This window comes from Arvicanthis niloticus, chromosome 14 (genome assembly GCF_011762505.2).
Source record: "Arvicanthis niloticus isolate mArvNil1 chromosome 14, mArvNil1.pat.X, whole genome shotgun sequence".
Classification (NCBI taxonomy): Eukaryota; Metazoa; Chordata; class Mammalia; order Rodentia; family Muridae; genus Arvicanthis; species Arvicanthis niloticus.
The window spans coordinates 50751480-50768425 of record NC_047671.1 but is presented as its reverse complement, the minus strand read 5'-3'; the positions used below and the strand labels follow the sequence as shown (position 1 = coordinate 50768425).

Sequence of the window (16946 nt, the reverse complement as noted above, 5' to 3'; positions counted from 1 at the left end):
TGAAGTGACACTGTACAGCGTTAAGCTTTATAAGGACCAAAAGAACACATTTCCCCACATTGTCTTCAGTCCAGTAGATTCTGGTGCTCTTGCTCACCGTCCTCAGTGGAGACACTTCAGGCCTTGCCACTTAGCACATTCTCCATGGCTCTGGTTACCTCATCAGCATTCAGATTGTTCAGAGACACACTCTTCTCTTGGCCAAAAGCTGAGGAAAGGGGATTTAAATGAATATCCTGCATAATGGAGCCACAAAATTATAAAGGAATTATAAATTTTTTCAAAGTTGTTAGAATAAGAAAGGAAAGAGATATGGTTCACTGAATATAGTGGCTCATGGCTACACAGCCAGTTCCAGGCTGACTATGGCTATATAGTGCAATCATGCCTTTAAAAAAAGTGGTTTTGGGCTGGAGAGATGGCTCAGGGGTTAAGAGCACTGGCTGTTCTTCCAGAGGTCATGAGTTCAATTCCCAGCAACCACATGGTGGCTCACAACCATCTGTAACTGGATTCAATACCTTCTTCACATAAAATAAATAAATCTTTAAAAAAAAAAAAAAAAAGTGGTTTTGCTGGGTAGTGGTGGCACACGCTTTTAATCCCAGTACTTGGGAGGCAGAGGCAGGTGGATTTCTGAGTTTGAGGCCAGCCTGGTCTACAGAGTGAGTTCCAGGACAGCCAGGGCTTCACAGAGAAACCCTGTTTCGGAAACAAAACAAAACAAAAAAGTGGTTTTGCTGTACTTAGCATTAATTCAGTCCATCTATTAAAAAAAAAAAATCCCAGGTCCTAGTATAATTTTGTATGGGAAGAAATGTGTCTGAGTGATGCTCTAAGGTCACCGTAGGCATTAACTACTGACCAAGGGTCTAGCCTTGGCTGACTGTCCACTTTTTGGTGCACTGTAGTCCACTTAGCATACTATGTGGTATTATGCACATACAGCACTACACACTAAAGTTACTTCTGTCTTTCCTATGTGCTTTAGGGGGAAACCTGTTTAAGTAGTTTATAGGAGTCTTGATTACAACATATTTGTAGTAGGATGTGACTCTCCTCATCCACAGAAAGTCCTTTGTCAGGGTTAAAATGATTAAAATGTCACCATTTAGTTTAAGTATTACCTACTTTTTTTTGTTTTTGGTTTTTTTTTTTTGAGACAGGGTTTCTCTATGTAGCCCTGGCTGTCCTGGAACTCACTCTGTAGACCAGGCTGGCCTCGAACTCAGAAATCCGCCTGTCTCTGCGTCCCAAGTGCTGGGATTAAAGATGTTCGCCACCACTGCCCGGTAAGTATTACCTACTTACTGTTAGTCAATATATTAACAAAATTCCAGATTGTGGTAATAAATAGGACTAGTGTAATGTAAGAGGCAATGTTGTAACTGGTCAGGAAATGCCTTATTTTGGTACTGATGGTCAAACCTCCCACATGAAAGGCAATCACCATTTTCTTTGTATCTTTAAAATTTCTAGATAACATTTCACTAAATTTCCTACTCAGATATTGAACTCACTATAGCCTCAGACAGGCCTTGAGTTTGTGATCCTCCTGCTTCTGTCTGGGAGTATCTAAAGCTGGCTCAGGAATGCCTTTTTGAGACAGTAATATGTAGTTAGGGGCAAGTAACAACATGAGCCAAACATAGTACGCTGTAAGGAAGGGGCACAAAATGCAAAAGCTCAGTCCTATCCTATTTGAGCTTCGTAATTTTAGGCGTGTTCCATAATGTTTAGACTCAGTTTTCTAACATTTACAAAAGAAAAGCACCCATTCACAACATTAATAAAGACTACTGAGAATGAGTTAAAGTACCCAGCACAAGCTGTACGCATAAAGTGCTCAACGTTACTAAAATTCTCAGCCCCTGAATTTGTTGAACTGGCTAAGACGTGATTCTGAAGGACCTACATGGAGAAGCATGCCTTACATAATGAAGTACACTTTGAGCTACAAAAAATTCCTAAGTCTAGCCCAAGACCTACTTAGACCTCATATATATGTTGCCATGAACAAAAAGCATCACACAAGTAAGTAAATGTGAATTCCTTTATCAGTTCGAGTTTTGATTCTTCAGCCCCGTTTTCCCACGACGTTGGGAGGCCCCTTCTTTTCTCCATTCCCATTCTGCAACCCCGGCCCCTGACCTCCGGCGACCAGTACTCACCATAGCGGGCCCAGAGCTTGGGCTGCACCTCCGAACATTCGCGGATTAGTATGGGCAGGTCGGGATGCGCCTTCTTCAGCTCCACATACCGTTGCAGGATGAAATTCCTGCAGGGTGAGAGGAGAGACTGCAGCTAGCGGGCAAAGGTACACGGACCCCGCCCCCTCCCCGCGGAGGTCAAGGTCATAGCTCCAGCTTCCGAAGCTTACTCGCCTTCCCACACTACGCCTCACCTCACACCCTGGCTGCCCGGGGAACGCTGGCATAAGTGAATGCGAATCTCACGCAGCCCCAGCTTTGCACCAGCCACTCGGCTGGCAGCGGCAGCCGCCATCTTTGCTAGCAAAGGAGCGCCGAATCACGACCCGGAAGGCACCCCAGGAACCTCTAGTCTCCGCCTTAGATTGGATGACGCAGGGAGGGGGCGGGATAAATCTTAGCCAATGGCATGAGGTCTTTGTAGCGGTCGCGTGGTAGTGACGCAAAGGAAGACGGAAGGTTAAGAACGCAAAGTACTGTGGCAGGATTTCGTGGTGCGTTGTGGATAAAAGTTTGTCGCCGCTGTTTTTGTGCAGGAGATTTCGCGATCGTTGGCGTTGGAGAGACATCGGCCAAAATGCCAGAGCGAGATAGTAAGGCTCGAGTCAACCACTCTTTCTTGCACGCGGGATTAGAGACACTAGGCTCGTTGAGTTTGCTGAATTTAAGCCAGGTTGTCGTGTGGCTGTTGGAGCCGCGCGAACCATTGGTCCTTAGGAGAGGCCCATTTATGCTGCCCTCAAATTTCGTTTCTTTGTTGAGGACCGGCGTTTTGAATTTTCGAGGCAGCTCTGCCTCCCTATCCCTTCCTTAGTAAACCATGGCTTGTGCCTCTCTTAGGGACTTGGTTTGTTTATTTGACGCGGGAGGGGAGGGGCGCGCTACGCTCTCAGGCAAACCTCAAAGTCCTAAGTAGTTGGGATTACCGGATGCTGAGCTTTTTGATGTAGTACTGTAGAAGCGATCTTTAAGGGGGAGGGGAGAAAGACTGTTGATTGTTCGTTTAAAAAAGTCCGGCTTTATAACTTTTTTAAATTTCAAGTGAGCTAGGATCTAGAACGCAGGCGGGTTTTGAACTCATCTTTCTGACTCCACTAGTCAAGTGCTGGGGTGACAGGTGCATGCCGCCAAAAACAGCTCTTTTGCTCGTTTCTGTTTGAGAAAATCTGCATGTGTAGCACAAACTGGCCTCGAAATCTCGACGGTCTTGCTGCCTTAGTCTCCCTGATGTTGGGATTACGGTGTGGGTCACCACTCCCGGTTTCTGGTAATATAGCTTCTTGTAGTCCTCCCATTTCAGCACTTATTGCATAATCTCTGCCCCTCATCTTGCCTACTATGTTGTTCTTTTTTTTTTTTTTGGTTTTTCAAGACAGGGTTTCTCTGTGTAGTCCTGGCTGTCCTGGAACTCACTCTGTAGACCAGGCTGGCCTCGAACTCAGAAATCCGCCTGCCTCTGCCTCCCAAGTGCTGGGATTAAAGGCGTGCGCCACCACTGCCCGGCGTTGTTCATTTTTATAACCGCTAGTTTTTGTATGGAACTTCACACATTAAACGAATGATTGATTTAATGTCTTTTTTTCTTTTTCTTTAAGGTGAGCCCTTCTCAAACCCTTTGGCCCCAGATGGCCACGATGTGGATGATCCCCATTCCTTCCACCAGTGAGTATTTTCTCTTTTGAGTATGGAATGAGCTGAGCAATGAGCAAGAGAGATGATAGAGAGGGTGAAAGAATTGAGTATTTTGTTGGCAAGAATGGGCCAACAGTTCATAGAAGATGGTTTATTGAGAGAAAAATGCTAATCTTTACAACATGCTAAACTTATTTTTTCCCACAGAAAGCTTTATCATAAGTTTATTTACCTTACCAAAATGGTGTAATTATACTTAATTTTGTAAGTCATATGGATCAAAAAAAAAAAAGTAAAAAATTTGGGACATTTAGCTTTTTATCTCTGTGAATTTTAACTTTTTGTAACTTCACAAATTCAATTCCTTTTATATTTATTATTACTTAGTGTGGGTAGGTGCACATGTGGAGATGAGAGGATAACCTTGGGGTTAGGTTTTCATCTTCCACTTTATTATGAGACAGGGTTTCTTTTGTTCACTGCTGGCAGCCAGTGGTAGGCCTGCAAGCTACTGATGCTTCTTCTGTTTCTGCCTCCCATCTTCAGAGAAGGGTGGTGCTAGGATTACAGACACTTGGACTGCTGTGCCCAGCTCTTACCTGGGTTCTAGAGACCTGAGCTTGTTTTGTTAGGCTTGTACAAAAGAGAGAGAGAGAGAGAGAGAGAGAGAGAGAGAGATTGAAATTGATTGGGAGAGAGATATTGAGAGAGAGATTGAGATTATCCATGCTTCAAAATTTCACTCACATTTGATTCAGTGAAACTTCTGAGCCAGGAGGTAGTGGCACATACTTTTAATCCCAGTACCTGGAAGGCAGAGGCAGATGAATCTCTGAGATCAAGGACAGCCTAGTCTATAAAGTTAAGTTCTAGGATGGCCAGGCTACACAGAGAAACCCTGTCTTAAAAAAACAAAACAAAACACAACAAAATAAAACCAAACAACAACAACAAAAGCAAGAACTTCAAGTAGTTAACAGTAATGTGTTGAAATTGACATTTCTGTTGTTTTAGTACAGGCTTCTTTCCTGTTGGCTACTAATTTTAATTTGTTTTGTAATTTCTTACAGATCAAAGCTTACCAATGAAGACTTCAGGAAACTTCTTATGACCCCAAGAGCTGCACCTACTTCTGCACCACCTTCTAAGTCACGTCACCATGAGTAAGTCTTTTTTTATTTCTGTCTGTCCATTTTTGTGGAGCCAGAGTTTGGTAGAGTCTCAAAAGCCAGACCTCTTTTAAAGCCTCTGCTTCTGATTTTTTCTCTATAAAGACTGAAGTTTCAGTGATGACTAGGATGCTCTGGGTTCTTATTCCTCCATGAGGACTGGTAATAGAGTCATTGCTTGTACAAATGGACAGATTTCTGGGTCTGTTATTACTGTATAGTCTACAACAGGTTTTTTTTTAGGTGGTGTCAAATGTTAATGTCAATTAGATATTTATGATGCTTTTTAAAACTTGGGAGATACAGATATTGATAATATTATGACTGCCTTATCAACACTGGTTTTTGTATTGTGTTGTTTTCCTTTTTCTTTTCTCTTATTTAAGAATGGTCTGACTATGTAACCATGGCTAGCCTTGTCACTGTGTAGACAAGGTTTGCCTTGTGCTTACAGAGACTGAGTGCTGAGCTCAAAGGTATGTCTGTCACAACTGACTGTTCTGCTCTTTTTGTTTGTTTGTTTTGGAGACATTGTCTAGACTTGCTTAGACTTTACTACGTAGTTCAGGCTGGCCTTGAATTTATCCTATTATCTCAGTCTCTGATGTGTTCTCAATGCCTTGTGAGTTTTAAGGGCTGGGGCATTGTTTTACTATGAGTGAGTTTCTTGTATTTTCTAGGATGCCAAGAGAGTACAATGAGGATGAAGACCCAGCTGCACGAAGGAGGAAAAAGAAAAGGTAAAGGAATGGTGGAGGAGATTGCTTTGTAAGGTGAATACTGTTTGTGGGCAAAGGAGCAGAGGAGTTGCATAGTAACAGACGGGGTTTTCTACTGTGAAAGTATACTTGTGAGAGGGCAGGTGGTAGTAGTAAAAGAGAAAATCTGAATTAGAGGAAACTGAATTTCTCATGTTGACAATGATCAAGAGTTGACTGGCAGTTCTATCAGGACATACATAATTTTCACCACAGAGAGCTACTTAAAGGTATAGGGAAAGAGGATTATTTGTGTTGGCCTGAGATGGGAGTTGGTAAGCTGTACATTTCCTTTCTTTGGTCACAGTTATTATGCCAAGCTTCGCCAGCAAGAAATTGAGAGAGAGAGAGAACTTGCAGAGAAATACCGGGATCGTGCCAAGGAACGGAGAGATGGTGTGAACAAAGATTATGAGGAAACTGAGCTAATTAGTACTACAGCCAACTATAGGGCCGTGGGCCCCACTGCTGAGGCGTGAGTAGGGGGTCCTAAGGCCTGTTTTCATCCTATCAGAGACACAGTCACACTATATGTTTCTTATAATTTAACTTACTCTGCAGCACACTCTTGACATTTCAGAAGGAATTTGTCATTCATAAAGGACTGTTTCAATATGGTTCTTTCATTATTCAGGGACAAATCAGCAGCAGAGAAGAGAAGACAATTGATTCAGGAGTCAAAATTCTTGGGTGGTGATATGGAACACACCCATTTGGTGAAAGGTTTGGATTTTGCCTTGCTTCAAAAGGTGAGTTCTATTTAAAGATGTGGAGAGAAATGTTCATTTTGGACATCTGTGTAAAGTGAAAGTCACATGATTGTCCAGAACATTAGTTTGGCAGAAGAATTATAGGTGGCCTGTCTGTAGAACTTGTGACTGAATTCCTTGGGGAAGTCTTCCCTTGTCACCCTGGTGCTGTTGAGAGGTTGGATCATCACTTTCTTCTTTTACACTTGTGCACTTCGTTAGGTGCGTGCTGAGATTGCCAGCAAAGAGAAAGAGGAAGAGGAACTCATGGAAAAGCCCCAAAAGGAAACCAAGTAAGTCAGCAACCGAGAGGGCTTGACAGTTGGAAGTGGCCCCCTTCCCCATCAATATTTTCTTCTTGTATTTTTAGGAAAGATGAGGATCCTGAGAACAAAATTGAATTTAAAACACGCCTTGGTGAGTAGAGTAGTTTCTATAGTAGAGATTGCATTTTAGGCGGATTACAAGGAAGTTTGTTGTTTTTTTTTTTCCTGACAGGGGTTCTCTGTGTAGCCCTGGCTTTCCTGGAACTCACTTTGTAGTTCTGACCTCAAACTCACAGCAGGTGCTGGGATTAAACGTGGGCCATCACCACCTGGCATGAAATACTTTTATAGGATTCAGACATGGACTTAATTATTTTCCATATCATTTATGTCTCTTCAGTTAGACCAGAAGCCTTTTTATGTCTTTTATATTTACATATCAAAGAAGGGTAGGTAGGTTTGAGGTGATGGTGCATCTTTGTAGACCTAGAATTCACATGGCTGAGGTGGGAAGATTGCCAGTTGAAGGCTAGCATTGGGTACTTAGCAAATCCCTGCTTTGGAAAGCTCGAAATAACTGATAGTATGGTGATACATACCTATAATCACAGCATTTGGGAGGATAGTCAAGAATTGGGCAAGCCTGGGCTACAAAATGAGACTCCCATCTCAAATACAAAGTAAGTGAAAGAGTAAATAAATAAAGCCAATTAATTTTCTAAAAGCTGAATATAAAAATATCAAAAATATAGAGAAGGTAGCATGGGTGACTAGAGAGATAATTCAGTTGGTAAAGTGTTTTGTTTTGTTTTGGTTTTTGTACAAGCACAAGCAGGAAGACCTGAATTGATACCTGGAACCCATATATAAAAGCTGGTTGTGGTGGCACTCTTATAATTTCAGTGCTGGGGGCTTAGGGATAGGTGGATTCCTGGGTCTTGCTGGCCAGCTGCTTAGCCAACTTGGTGAACTCCAGACCAATAAGAGGATGGTATTTAAGGGCAGACATTTAAAATGACTGTTGGCTTTCACATGTACACACAGGAAAAGAATGTAGCATGGTTAGAGATTAAAAGAATATGGGGAGAATCTTCTTGATGAAATCACACTAGATGTGTACTTTGCTCACTTTTCTCATATATAAAGATTAGCCTAATATGCACCTGTGTGATTGTTTAGGAGTGAAGAGAAATGAAACGTATAACAGTGTGTATAATAAGCATGCAGTGTAGTGTTTTTCTGTTGTCAATAAAATCTTAAACCAGCAGGGTGGAGCTGTTGCATGAGGCAAGTGGATCTTTGAGTTCGAGGCCAGCCTGGTCTGCAGAGTGGATTCCAGGACAGGCAGGCTACACAGAGATTCACCTGCCTCTGCCTCTTCTTCCTGAGTGCTAGGATTAAAGACTTGTGTCTTTTAAAAACAAAAACAAAAACAAAAACAAAAAAACAAAACAAACTTGTGGCTTAGCTTTGTATTCTTCGTTTTTTGTTTTTTTGAGAAGGGTTGTCTTTATATAGCCCTGGCTAATCTGGAAGTAGATTTATAGACCAGGCTGGCCTTGAGCTCACAGATCCACCTGCTTCTGCCTCCTGAGTACTGGAATTAAAGGCGTGCACCACCACTGTGTGGCAGCTTTAGTATTCTTAACCAGTAAAAAGTGATAATGCTTATCTCACAGCATAGGGTTTATTGAAGACGTAATGTGGCAGAGCATAAATAGCACTTGGCCTGATGCCCAGCACAGAGTAGGTAATTAATAAATGACTACCGTAACAATGGAAGTTACACTGGCTATTTGCTAATCTTTTCCTTTGTATAGGCCGAAATGTGTACCGGATGCTTTTCAAGAGTAAATCATACGAGCGAAATGAGCTGTTCTTACCAGGACGTATGGCCTATGTGGTAGACCTGGATGATGAGTACGCGGACACAGATATCCCCACTACTCTGATACGCAGCAAGGCTGATTGCCCCACCATGGAGGTGAGTAACCCAGTTCTAAGAAACTATTGTAGAATTTTCAAATCTGCCTTGCCCTTATCCTGTTTCTCATCTGCTGTATTGTTACCTTCTGTTTTATTTTTAAAGATCTCCTCAGTCTCAGTTGAATACATTTGTTTCTACCAGCAATATTCTTGTCCAAACCACAGTTTCTTACTGGAGCTTTTAAAAGACTATTTTTCCCATTTCTAGTTCAATGTGTTTTTGTTGTTGGTTGGTTGGTTTTTCTTTTCTTTTCTTTTCTTTTCTTTCTTTCTTTCTTTCTTTCTTTTTTTTTTTTTTTTTTTTTTTTTTGTTTTCCGAGACAGAGTTTGTCTGTGTAGCCCTGACTGTCCTGGAACTCACTCTGTAGACCAGGCTGGCCTCGAACTCAGAAATCCACCTGCCTCTGCCTCCTAAGTGCTGGGATTAAAGGTGTGCGCCGCCACCACCGCCCGGCTTTTTTTTTTTTTTTTTTTTTTTTTTTTTTTAAAGACTTACTTATTTTATGCATATGAGTACACTGATGCTGTCTTTAGACACATCAGAAGAGGGCATCGGATCCCATTACAGATGGTTGTGAGCCACCATGTGGTTGCTGGGAATTGAACTCAGGACTCCTAGGAAGAGCAGTCAGTGCTCTTAACTGCTGAGCCATCCCTCCAGCCCCCTGTCTCTACCTCTTGAGTGCTGGATTAAAGTGTGCACCACCACCAACTGGCCAGTGTATTGTTTTTATTGAAATGTAATTCCCATGCTATATAATCTACCCTTTATAATCCACAGCATATAGTTTTATTATATTCACTAAATTGTATAGCCACTACCATTCTGTTAGTGTATTCCTCAAAAGAAACCTTGTACTCTTCTAACACCATTACCTGAATCTCTCTTCTACTTTCCATTAATAGATTTTACACGTGACTAAGGTGATGTTTTATAAATGCAATTTTTTGTTTCACCACTGTGTAGAAGTTTTCTGTGGTTTTTGGTTCTTAGGGTTCAGAGTAAAAACTGAGGCTCTGCAACAGCTGAACTTCTAGCCTTTTTTCAGCATGTTCTTTAAATCTCCTTGGTTTCTTGAATGTTTGATATTAACTTTTGATCCAGGGCGCTTTTCATACCATTTCATCTGTTTGGAGTGTCTCTTTATTACACCTTCTTACGAGTCATCTACTTAGCTAACAACTGTATATAAGTTGTCCTCGAGTTTGAGTGAATGAATTATAAGATGGTAAGATTTCTGCTAAGAGGGATAATATTCTTGCTTCTTGGGTTTTTCAGGCCCAGACTACACTGACTACAAATGACATTGTTATTAGCAAGCTCACCCAGATTTTGTCATACCTGAGGCAGGGGACCCGAAACAAGAAGCTCAAGAAGAAGGATAAAGGTACCTTAAGGGAGGGGAAGGGAAGGAAACTTGACTCTTGGAAGAGCATTTGGTGGTGAAGACAAAGTCTCTTGAAGCCTCTGTCTTGTAGACATTGGATGGCTTAGATAGCAGAGGAAAGGATGAAGTGGAGCACTGGGGCAGGAGTGTGTCTAAAATCTGCTTGACCCACTCAGCACCCACTGGTTGGGTTTGAAGCATCAAGGAGAGTGGGAAGGTTTTTTCTATTTAAAACAGCAGAGGGTTAAAAGGCACTGAGGCCGCTGGAGAGGCTCAGCAGTGAAGAGCATCCAGGCTTGATTTCCATCACTCTTAGTGTTGCTCACAGCCATCTGTAATTCCAGTTCCAGGGGTTCCAGAGCTCTTCTTGCCTCTCAGTGCACCAGGCACATATGTGGTGCACAGACATACAAATAGGCAAAAAAGCCATACACATAGAAACTGTTATTGTGTTGTTGTTGGTGGTTTTGATTTTTAGACGGGGTCTCTTTATGTAGTCCTGACTGCCCTGGAATTCAATATATAGACCATCCTGGCCACAGAGATCTGCCTGCCTCTGTGTCCCAAGTGCTAGGACTAAAGTCATCATTCATTTTTTTAAAAAAAATTAATTGATTAATTAATTAATTAATTAATTATTTGCAGAATGTAGCATGGTTATTCATTCAGTTAATCCCAATTGTGGCTTTGATCTTCCTCTCGTCCCATTTCCATTTTTACAAATCCTTCCTCCCCACTTTTTTTTAAAAATATAGAACATTTTTTGTTTTTTTAAAAAATTAAGAAAGCACTGAGAGATGGTCTTTATAATGCAGGAAAACTGGAAGAGAAGAAACCTCCTGAGGCTGACATGAAGTATGTATTCCAGCCCTATGTATCTGTGAACAAGATAATTTGTGCTTCTTGTCTTTGACCCTTCTGGAGAAATGGCCAGCATGGGTATGTATGATTTTAGCAATTAATGGAACCTGTTTTTCCCAGCATTTTTGAAGACATTGGGGATTATGTTCCTTCCACAACCAAGACACCTCGGGACAAGGAGCGTGAGAGATACCGGGAACGGGAACGTGATCGGGAACGGGATAGAGACAGAGAACGAGACCGGGAGCGAGACCGGGAGAGGGAGAGGGAGCGAGACCGGGAACGGGAACGAGAGGAGGAAAAGAAAAGGCACAGCTACTTTGAGAAGCCAAAAGTGGATGATGAGGTGAGATGTGGGCTCTTGATACCAGGCTATGAAAACTGACCCTAGAAATAACCTTTCTAGCCAGGTACAGGACCCATTTCCTCCTTAGTAGCTTTGAAGATTCACAGTAATAACCAGCCAACTAATGGAGGGTGGGAACCATCTTGGAAATGGGGCAGAAGTGGATTAGGGAATCAAATCAGATTTGAGGGAGAGCTGAATGGATATTCCTCATAATTATACTTACTTTAGTTTTATTTTCTTTTCAGCCCATGGATGTTGACAAAGGTTAGTTTTGTCTACAGCGTTTTGCATTTCTCCAACAGTCTACTCTCCTTGCAGAACTCTGCTGCCCTCAATTGATGAAAGCGGCATTTGGGGGACTACCTGGTTTTGGGCTCTCATAAGAACCATGTCTTAATTTATGGACTAGGCAGGCCACATTTGTTCTTACATACAATTTCTTCAGTTCTGAAGTTTTGAGGTTAAGCTGACCTTGAGTATGGAGTGTTCTAGATATCCTGGTAACTAGAGTAGCTCATTAGTTGGAGTTTTGGTTAAAGTCTAGATAGATAAAAGGATTCCTTTAATTTGCAAGTATGTTTTAACTAGCAAGATGTGGTTGTACTCATCTCTAATCTCAGCATTCTGGAGGCTGAGGTAAGATCAAAAGTTCAAGGCCAGCCTAAACTCCATAGTTCTAGATCAGCCTGGGCTATATGGTAGCCTCAAATGCAAACAAAAAGTTAAAAACAAAATCCCCAGAACTACCATGTTTATTTGATTTCTGGAATTAAACTCGGGTTGCTGGGCTTGATAGCAGGGGTTATTGCATGCTAGCTATCTTGTGAGTTCCGTAAAAACATTTTTAAGGCTGGAATCAGGTTAGCGGGAGAAGGTTGTAAAACCATTAGTTCAAGTCTAAGTAGACTTGTCTTTTCTTCTAGGACCTGGATCTGCAAAAGAGTTGATCAAGTCCATCAATGAAAAATTTGCTGGATCTGCTGGTTGGGAAGGCACTGAATCATATCCTGCATTTACATTTCTCCCTGGGTTTTAATTATTTTTTCTTATCTATATTAAGATAGCATTTCTCGGGGCTGGAGAAATGCTCAATGGTTAAGAGCACTGGTTGCTCTTCCAGAGGTCCTGAGTTCAATTCCCAGCAACCACATGGTGGCTCATAACCATCTGTAATGGAATCTGATGCCCTCTTCTGGTGTCTGAAGATAGCAACAGTGCACTCATATATATAAAATTAATAAATTAATCTTAAAAAAAAAGATAGCATTTATCTCTGTAGCTTAGGCTGCCCTGTAACTTGAGATCCTCCTGCCTCTGTCTTTTGAGTGCTGAGATTGACATGCACTATCTTATTCCTGGCTGTTTCTGGGTTGTAGAGTGCTGTTTTCTTTTCATCTACCTCCATTTGTTTCTCTGTTCCTGTCTTTGCTCTCTTCTATGCTATGTTTTGGCTAGGATGAAATGCTATGTATCAACCAGAGATCCAAGGCTTACAGCTGACTTCTGAGATGTTCATGTTGAAGCTTCTAGCCTCTTGGCTGAATCTTCTGCCAGTGATGGAATTTTCTTTAACATAGCATATATTGAAGAAGCCAGAAGATAAGAAGCAGCTGGGTGATTTCTTTGGCATGTCTAACAGTTATGCAGAATGCTATCCAGCCACGTAAGTGAGACCTTAGCTAAGGGAGGTTGGGAAGACTGGGTGATGAGATGTAAATTTGACCTGCTGGGAATTAAGGGTACTTTTTGGGTGAATTCTTCTGTTTAGTTCTGGGATGTTTATCAGGTGGGTTTCTGAATACAATATAGTAATAAGCATCTGAAGCATCTTTTTAACTCCTCTTTCTTTTTAGGATGGATGACATGGCTGTAGATAGTGATGAAGAGGTAGATTATAGCAAAATGGACCAGGTATGAAGTTAAACGGGTGTTGAAGGATGTTGGGGACCTTTGTTCAGCAATTTTTAAATTTTTTTTGTGTGTATTTAGCATGTGCCATTCATGAGCATGAGGTCGGAGGACAACTTGTAGGAGACAGTTCTCCCCTGTAGTGATTGGTTATAAACATGGTTTTGTTTTGTTGTTGAGATTGGATCTTGTAGCCCAGGCTGGACATATAGCTGAGGATGACTTAAAACTCTTGGTCCTCTTGCTTTCACTTCTCTGGTCCTGGGATGCACTACCATGCCTAAATAAAAGCAAGCTTATTTACTTTTCACTGCTGGGGACGGAACCCAGGAACCTTAGCATCTTGGCTAGTAACGTACCACTGAGTACATCCCAGACTCAGAAACTTCTTCTCTTCTGATGTCCTAGGGATCAAACCGAGGGCTTCACACATGCTGAGCAAGTACTTTATTGCTGAGCCACATACCCAAGAACATGGTTTAACCTTAATTAAACAATTAAGCCTTGTTTAATTTTACTTTTGCCATTTGCTTGTTTTGTGGCCTTGCCATGTTACTTTCCTGTTTACAAATGCCTTTGTTACTATATCAGAAAAATAGAAATATAATTCTCAATTTAGAATTTTTGTTAGAATTAAGATACATGTTTAGTGTTCAGAGTAATGTATACATTGTAAGTACATAGGAAACATTAGGGTAAGATTTATTACTGGTAGATTATTGTTATCTGGGACTATGAGTATCTGGTTTTATTTCAGAAAAAATTCCTTTCCCACTGATAACTCTATCTGTTCTACTACAGGGTAACAAGAAGGGTCCCTTAGGCCGCTGGGACTTTGATACTCAGGAGGAATACAGCGAGTATATGAACAACAAGGAGGCTTTGCCCAAGTGAGTGAATGATGGGCAGAGAGTGAGGATGTGGCATTTGGTGAACTAGCCCACACTGGGTTAAGTGGGTCACTGTAGTGTAACTGCAGTGTTTCCGTGTTTCCAGATAGGCTCTTTGCCCACAGAGCCCTTTAAGAAAACCTTCCTCTGCTATGAGAGTTCTAATGCTTTCTTCCCACAATGGCCTTTCCAGGGCTGCATTCCAGTATGGTATCAAGATGTCTGAAGGACGGAAAACCAGACGCTTCAAAGAAACCAATGATAAGGCAGAGCTTGATCGACAGTGGAAGAAAATAAGTGCGGTTAGTGGACTCTTTCTTTCCTTTTTCTTTGTTTTTGTTGTTCTGTTTTTTCGAGACAGGGTTTCTGTGTGTAGTCTTGGCTGTCCTGGGATTCACTCTGTAGACCAGGCTGTTCTTGAACTTAGGAATCTGTCTGCCTCTGCCTCCTGACTATTTTGATTCAAGGCATCTTCCACTACTGCCTGACATAATGGACTCTTTCTTAGGTGGGAGGGTTTTAGTTGAGAAGAGACATTGACAGATCCACGAACAGGCAGGTGGGGCAGCCATGGACATTGAGAGAGGTCATCTTTGAGCTTTAGATGGACTTAGATTACTAACAGCATGCTCGTAAACTACTGTCCCTTTACAGATCATTGAGAAGAGGAAGAAGATGGAAGCAGATGGGTGAGTTCTGTCTCTGTCTTTTTTTTTTTTTTTTTTTTTTTTTTTTTTTTTTTCGAGACAGGGTTTCTCTGTATCCTTGGCTGTCCTGGAACTCACTCTGTAGACCAGGCTGGCCTCGAGCTCAGAAAATCCTCCTGCCTCTGCCTCCCAAGTGCTGGGATTAAAGGCGTCACCACCACCGCCCATCCCATCCCTGTCTTTTGTCCTGGTGAGAATCATACGCTGATCTTCTTCTCCTTTGATTTCAGAGTGGAAGTGAAAAGACCAAAGTACTAGTCTCTAGTTCCAGAGATCACCACATGGCTGTTCCTAGTTGCTTGTTTCTACAATTCCTCAAAATGTTGCAAACTGTTTTTGGTTTATGAATGTTTATAAATGTTTATTGATCAACTCTTTGTAGATCTGTGTCCCAAATGCTAAGATTAATGGCAATGAAACACCATGTCCAGAATATTCCATTAAAAGTAGTTAAACCTGCTGTCTTTTCTGTGTTGGGCATTTCTTCTTATGGGTCCCATGAAGAAGGCTAGTTCCAGTAGTTGTATTGAATGTTAGGTCTCATCTGAGGTGCCTATCAACATGTCAAAGCTGCCATTGCCTACCAGGTTCTCCCAGCATACCTCAGTCGCTACCTGTTCCAGGATCTTCCTGGTGGCATAACCTACCCTTTACCCTAAACTTCTGGGCTTGCTTTCCCCCGGCTTCTCTGATTTCTATACAAGCCATCTATTTTGGTTACACACCCCTTTTGGCCTCTTGGTAGCTGCTCCAGGTAACCCACTCTCTCCTGCCCCCTCCTCACATGGCCTGGTTTAGGATCATGTTCACATCACCCTTCCAAATGCCTCTGGCATGTTCTTCCGTCATCTCTACACTAAACCTCCACTAGGAACAGTCATGTCTTTTCTTTTTTTCATTCAATCAAACAGTCTGTTTTGTTTTTCCTATACTGATTCTAGGTTCCTGACAGTAAGGCTGTTTACTAGGCCAGTTTCCAGGGGAGAAGGGAAGAATCACTGGTGGGCAAGTTGAATGGTCAGACCTACTCAGTCCTATCTGGCCAGGGTTCTAATCCAAGAGTAGAGAGTCTCTGGGGATTAAAATCATCCTGATACCTTGTCACAGTGTCATAGGTTTGAGCTCTCAGTAAAGCTGTATTGATGAAAGTCACCTGTGGAAACAAAACCTTTCATGAATTTATGCCTTTAGGGGAGCATTAGTATTGAATTAAACTCCAGACCTTCTTGGCTAAAATACTAATGGGTGGTGGGTACCTTGAGGTTAAAACTGGTATGTCCTTTTAATCCTTCACCCTGAGGAGTTTATGGAGGCCTACTAAGTCTCCTTTCTGTTCTTTGCCAGTACTTTGGTCTGGGGTTCATTAGGTATTCATTGGACTCTCTACTTTTCTGGCTGAATACTGAGCTCATGATCTATGGTTTCCTTAGATCCAAAGGAAGCTAGAATGCCACGAAACTTAGCTCTTGACTTTGATCATTTTCATCCTGAAAGAGTATTTTTGTTTTGGTGGTGGTGCATATCAAACTCAGCTCTGCATACTAGACAAGCCCTCTACCCCTAAGGGCCTAGCTGTAGGAAAGTGCTTTTTAAGGAACCCAGCTTTGCCAGTAATGCTTAAGAGGTTAAAAAAATGGGCTGTCTTCAACAGTACCTAGAAATGGCTTTAAACAGATGATGTCTTGGTCCTGTGGTTGTAGGGCACAGTTCTAATTAGGAAAAGATCACAGAGACAGATTCATATGGACACCTAGAGTCCAGAGAATTAAGATCTGAGGGCTGACTATCAATATTGTTTCTACAAGTACTCTTAACGCTCCAATTACCAGACAGTTAGGGTATTTCTATCCTTTGAAACCCTTAACCTCACCTCATGTCATTTGTTTATTTTCCTTTTCAGTGGGTTCTCACTGTATCAAGGTGGCCTAGAATTCTCAAGAGATTCAACCACCTCCCACAACCGAAATGAAAGGTGTTTGCTATCATGTTCAACTCCCCTCACCTTTTTGTTGTTTTTTTTTTGTTGTTGTTATTGTTTTGTTTGTTTGTTTTTTTTTTTTTTTGATTTTTCGA

At 41.7% G+C, this 16946-nt stretch overlaps 2 protein-coding genes across 2 annotated transcripts; one reads left to right on the top strand and one right to left on the bottom strand.

Moving 5' to 3' along the window:
- Positions 1-5: 5 nt before the first annotated feature.
- Ndufa2 (NADH:ubiquinone oxidoreductase subunit A2) lies at positions 6-2562 on the bottom strand. Its single transcript, XM_034517851.2, has 3 exons — positions 2405-2562; positions 2172-2278; positions 6-208 (listed from the first exon to the last, which is right to left on the bottom strand). The coding sequence occupies exons 1-3, from the start codon at positions 2503-2505 to the stop codon at positions 117-119; spliced, it is 300 nt and encodes a 99-aa protein (XP_034373742.1). The 5' UTR covers positions 2506-2562; the 3' UTR covers positions 6-116.
- Positions 2563-2630: 68 nt separating this feature from the next.
- Ik (IK cytokine) lies at positions 2631-15333 on the top strand. Its single transcript, XM_076912780.1, has 20 exons — positions 2631-2803; positions 3806-3872; positions 4913-5005; positions 5692-5751; positions 6077-6244; positions 6404-6518; positions 6741-6811; positions 6889-6935; positions 8605-8768; positions 10050-10158; positions 10974-11013; positions 11140-11365; positions 11614-11632; positions 12292-12372; positions 12953-13031; positions 13222-13279; positions 14078-14166; positions 14360-14468; positions 14821-14855; positions 15104-15333. Exons 1-20 carry the CDS (start codon positions 2788-2790, stop codon positions 15129-15131), a joined length of 1674 nt encoding a protein of 557 aa, XP_076768895.1. The 5' UTR covers positions 2631-2787; the 3' UTR covers positions 15132-15333.
- Positions 15334-16946: the final 1613 nt, after the last annotated feature.

Bases quoted from the DNA above. Each gene is read 5' to 3' on its own strand.
- Ik (XM_076912780.1), top strand. The intron at 8,769-10,049 runs GTGAGTAACCCA...TGGGTTTTTCAG, and splicing joins CTGATTGCCCCACCATGGAG to GCCCAGACTACACTGACTAC. The intron at 13,280-14,077 runs GTATGAAGTTAA...GTTCTACTACAG, and splicing joins ATTATAGCAAAATGGACCAG to GGTAACAAGAAGGGTCCCTT.
- Ndufa2 (XM_034517851.2), bottom strand. From the start codon at position 2,505: ATGGCGGCTGCCGCTGCCAGCCGAGTGGCTGGTGCAAAGCTGGGGCTG. The intron at 2,279-2,404 runs GTGAGGCGTAGT...CTCACCCTGCAG, and splicing joins CCGGGCAGCCAGGGTGTGAG to GAATTTCATCCTGCAACGGT. The intron at 209-2,171 runs GTGAGTACTGGT...CCCTTTCCTCAG, and splicing joins CAAGCTCTGGGCCCGCTATG to CTTTTGGCCAAGAGAAGAGT.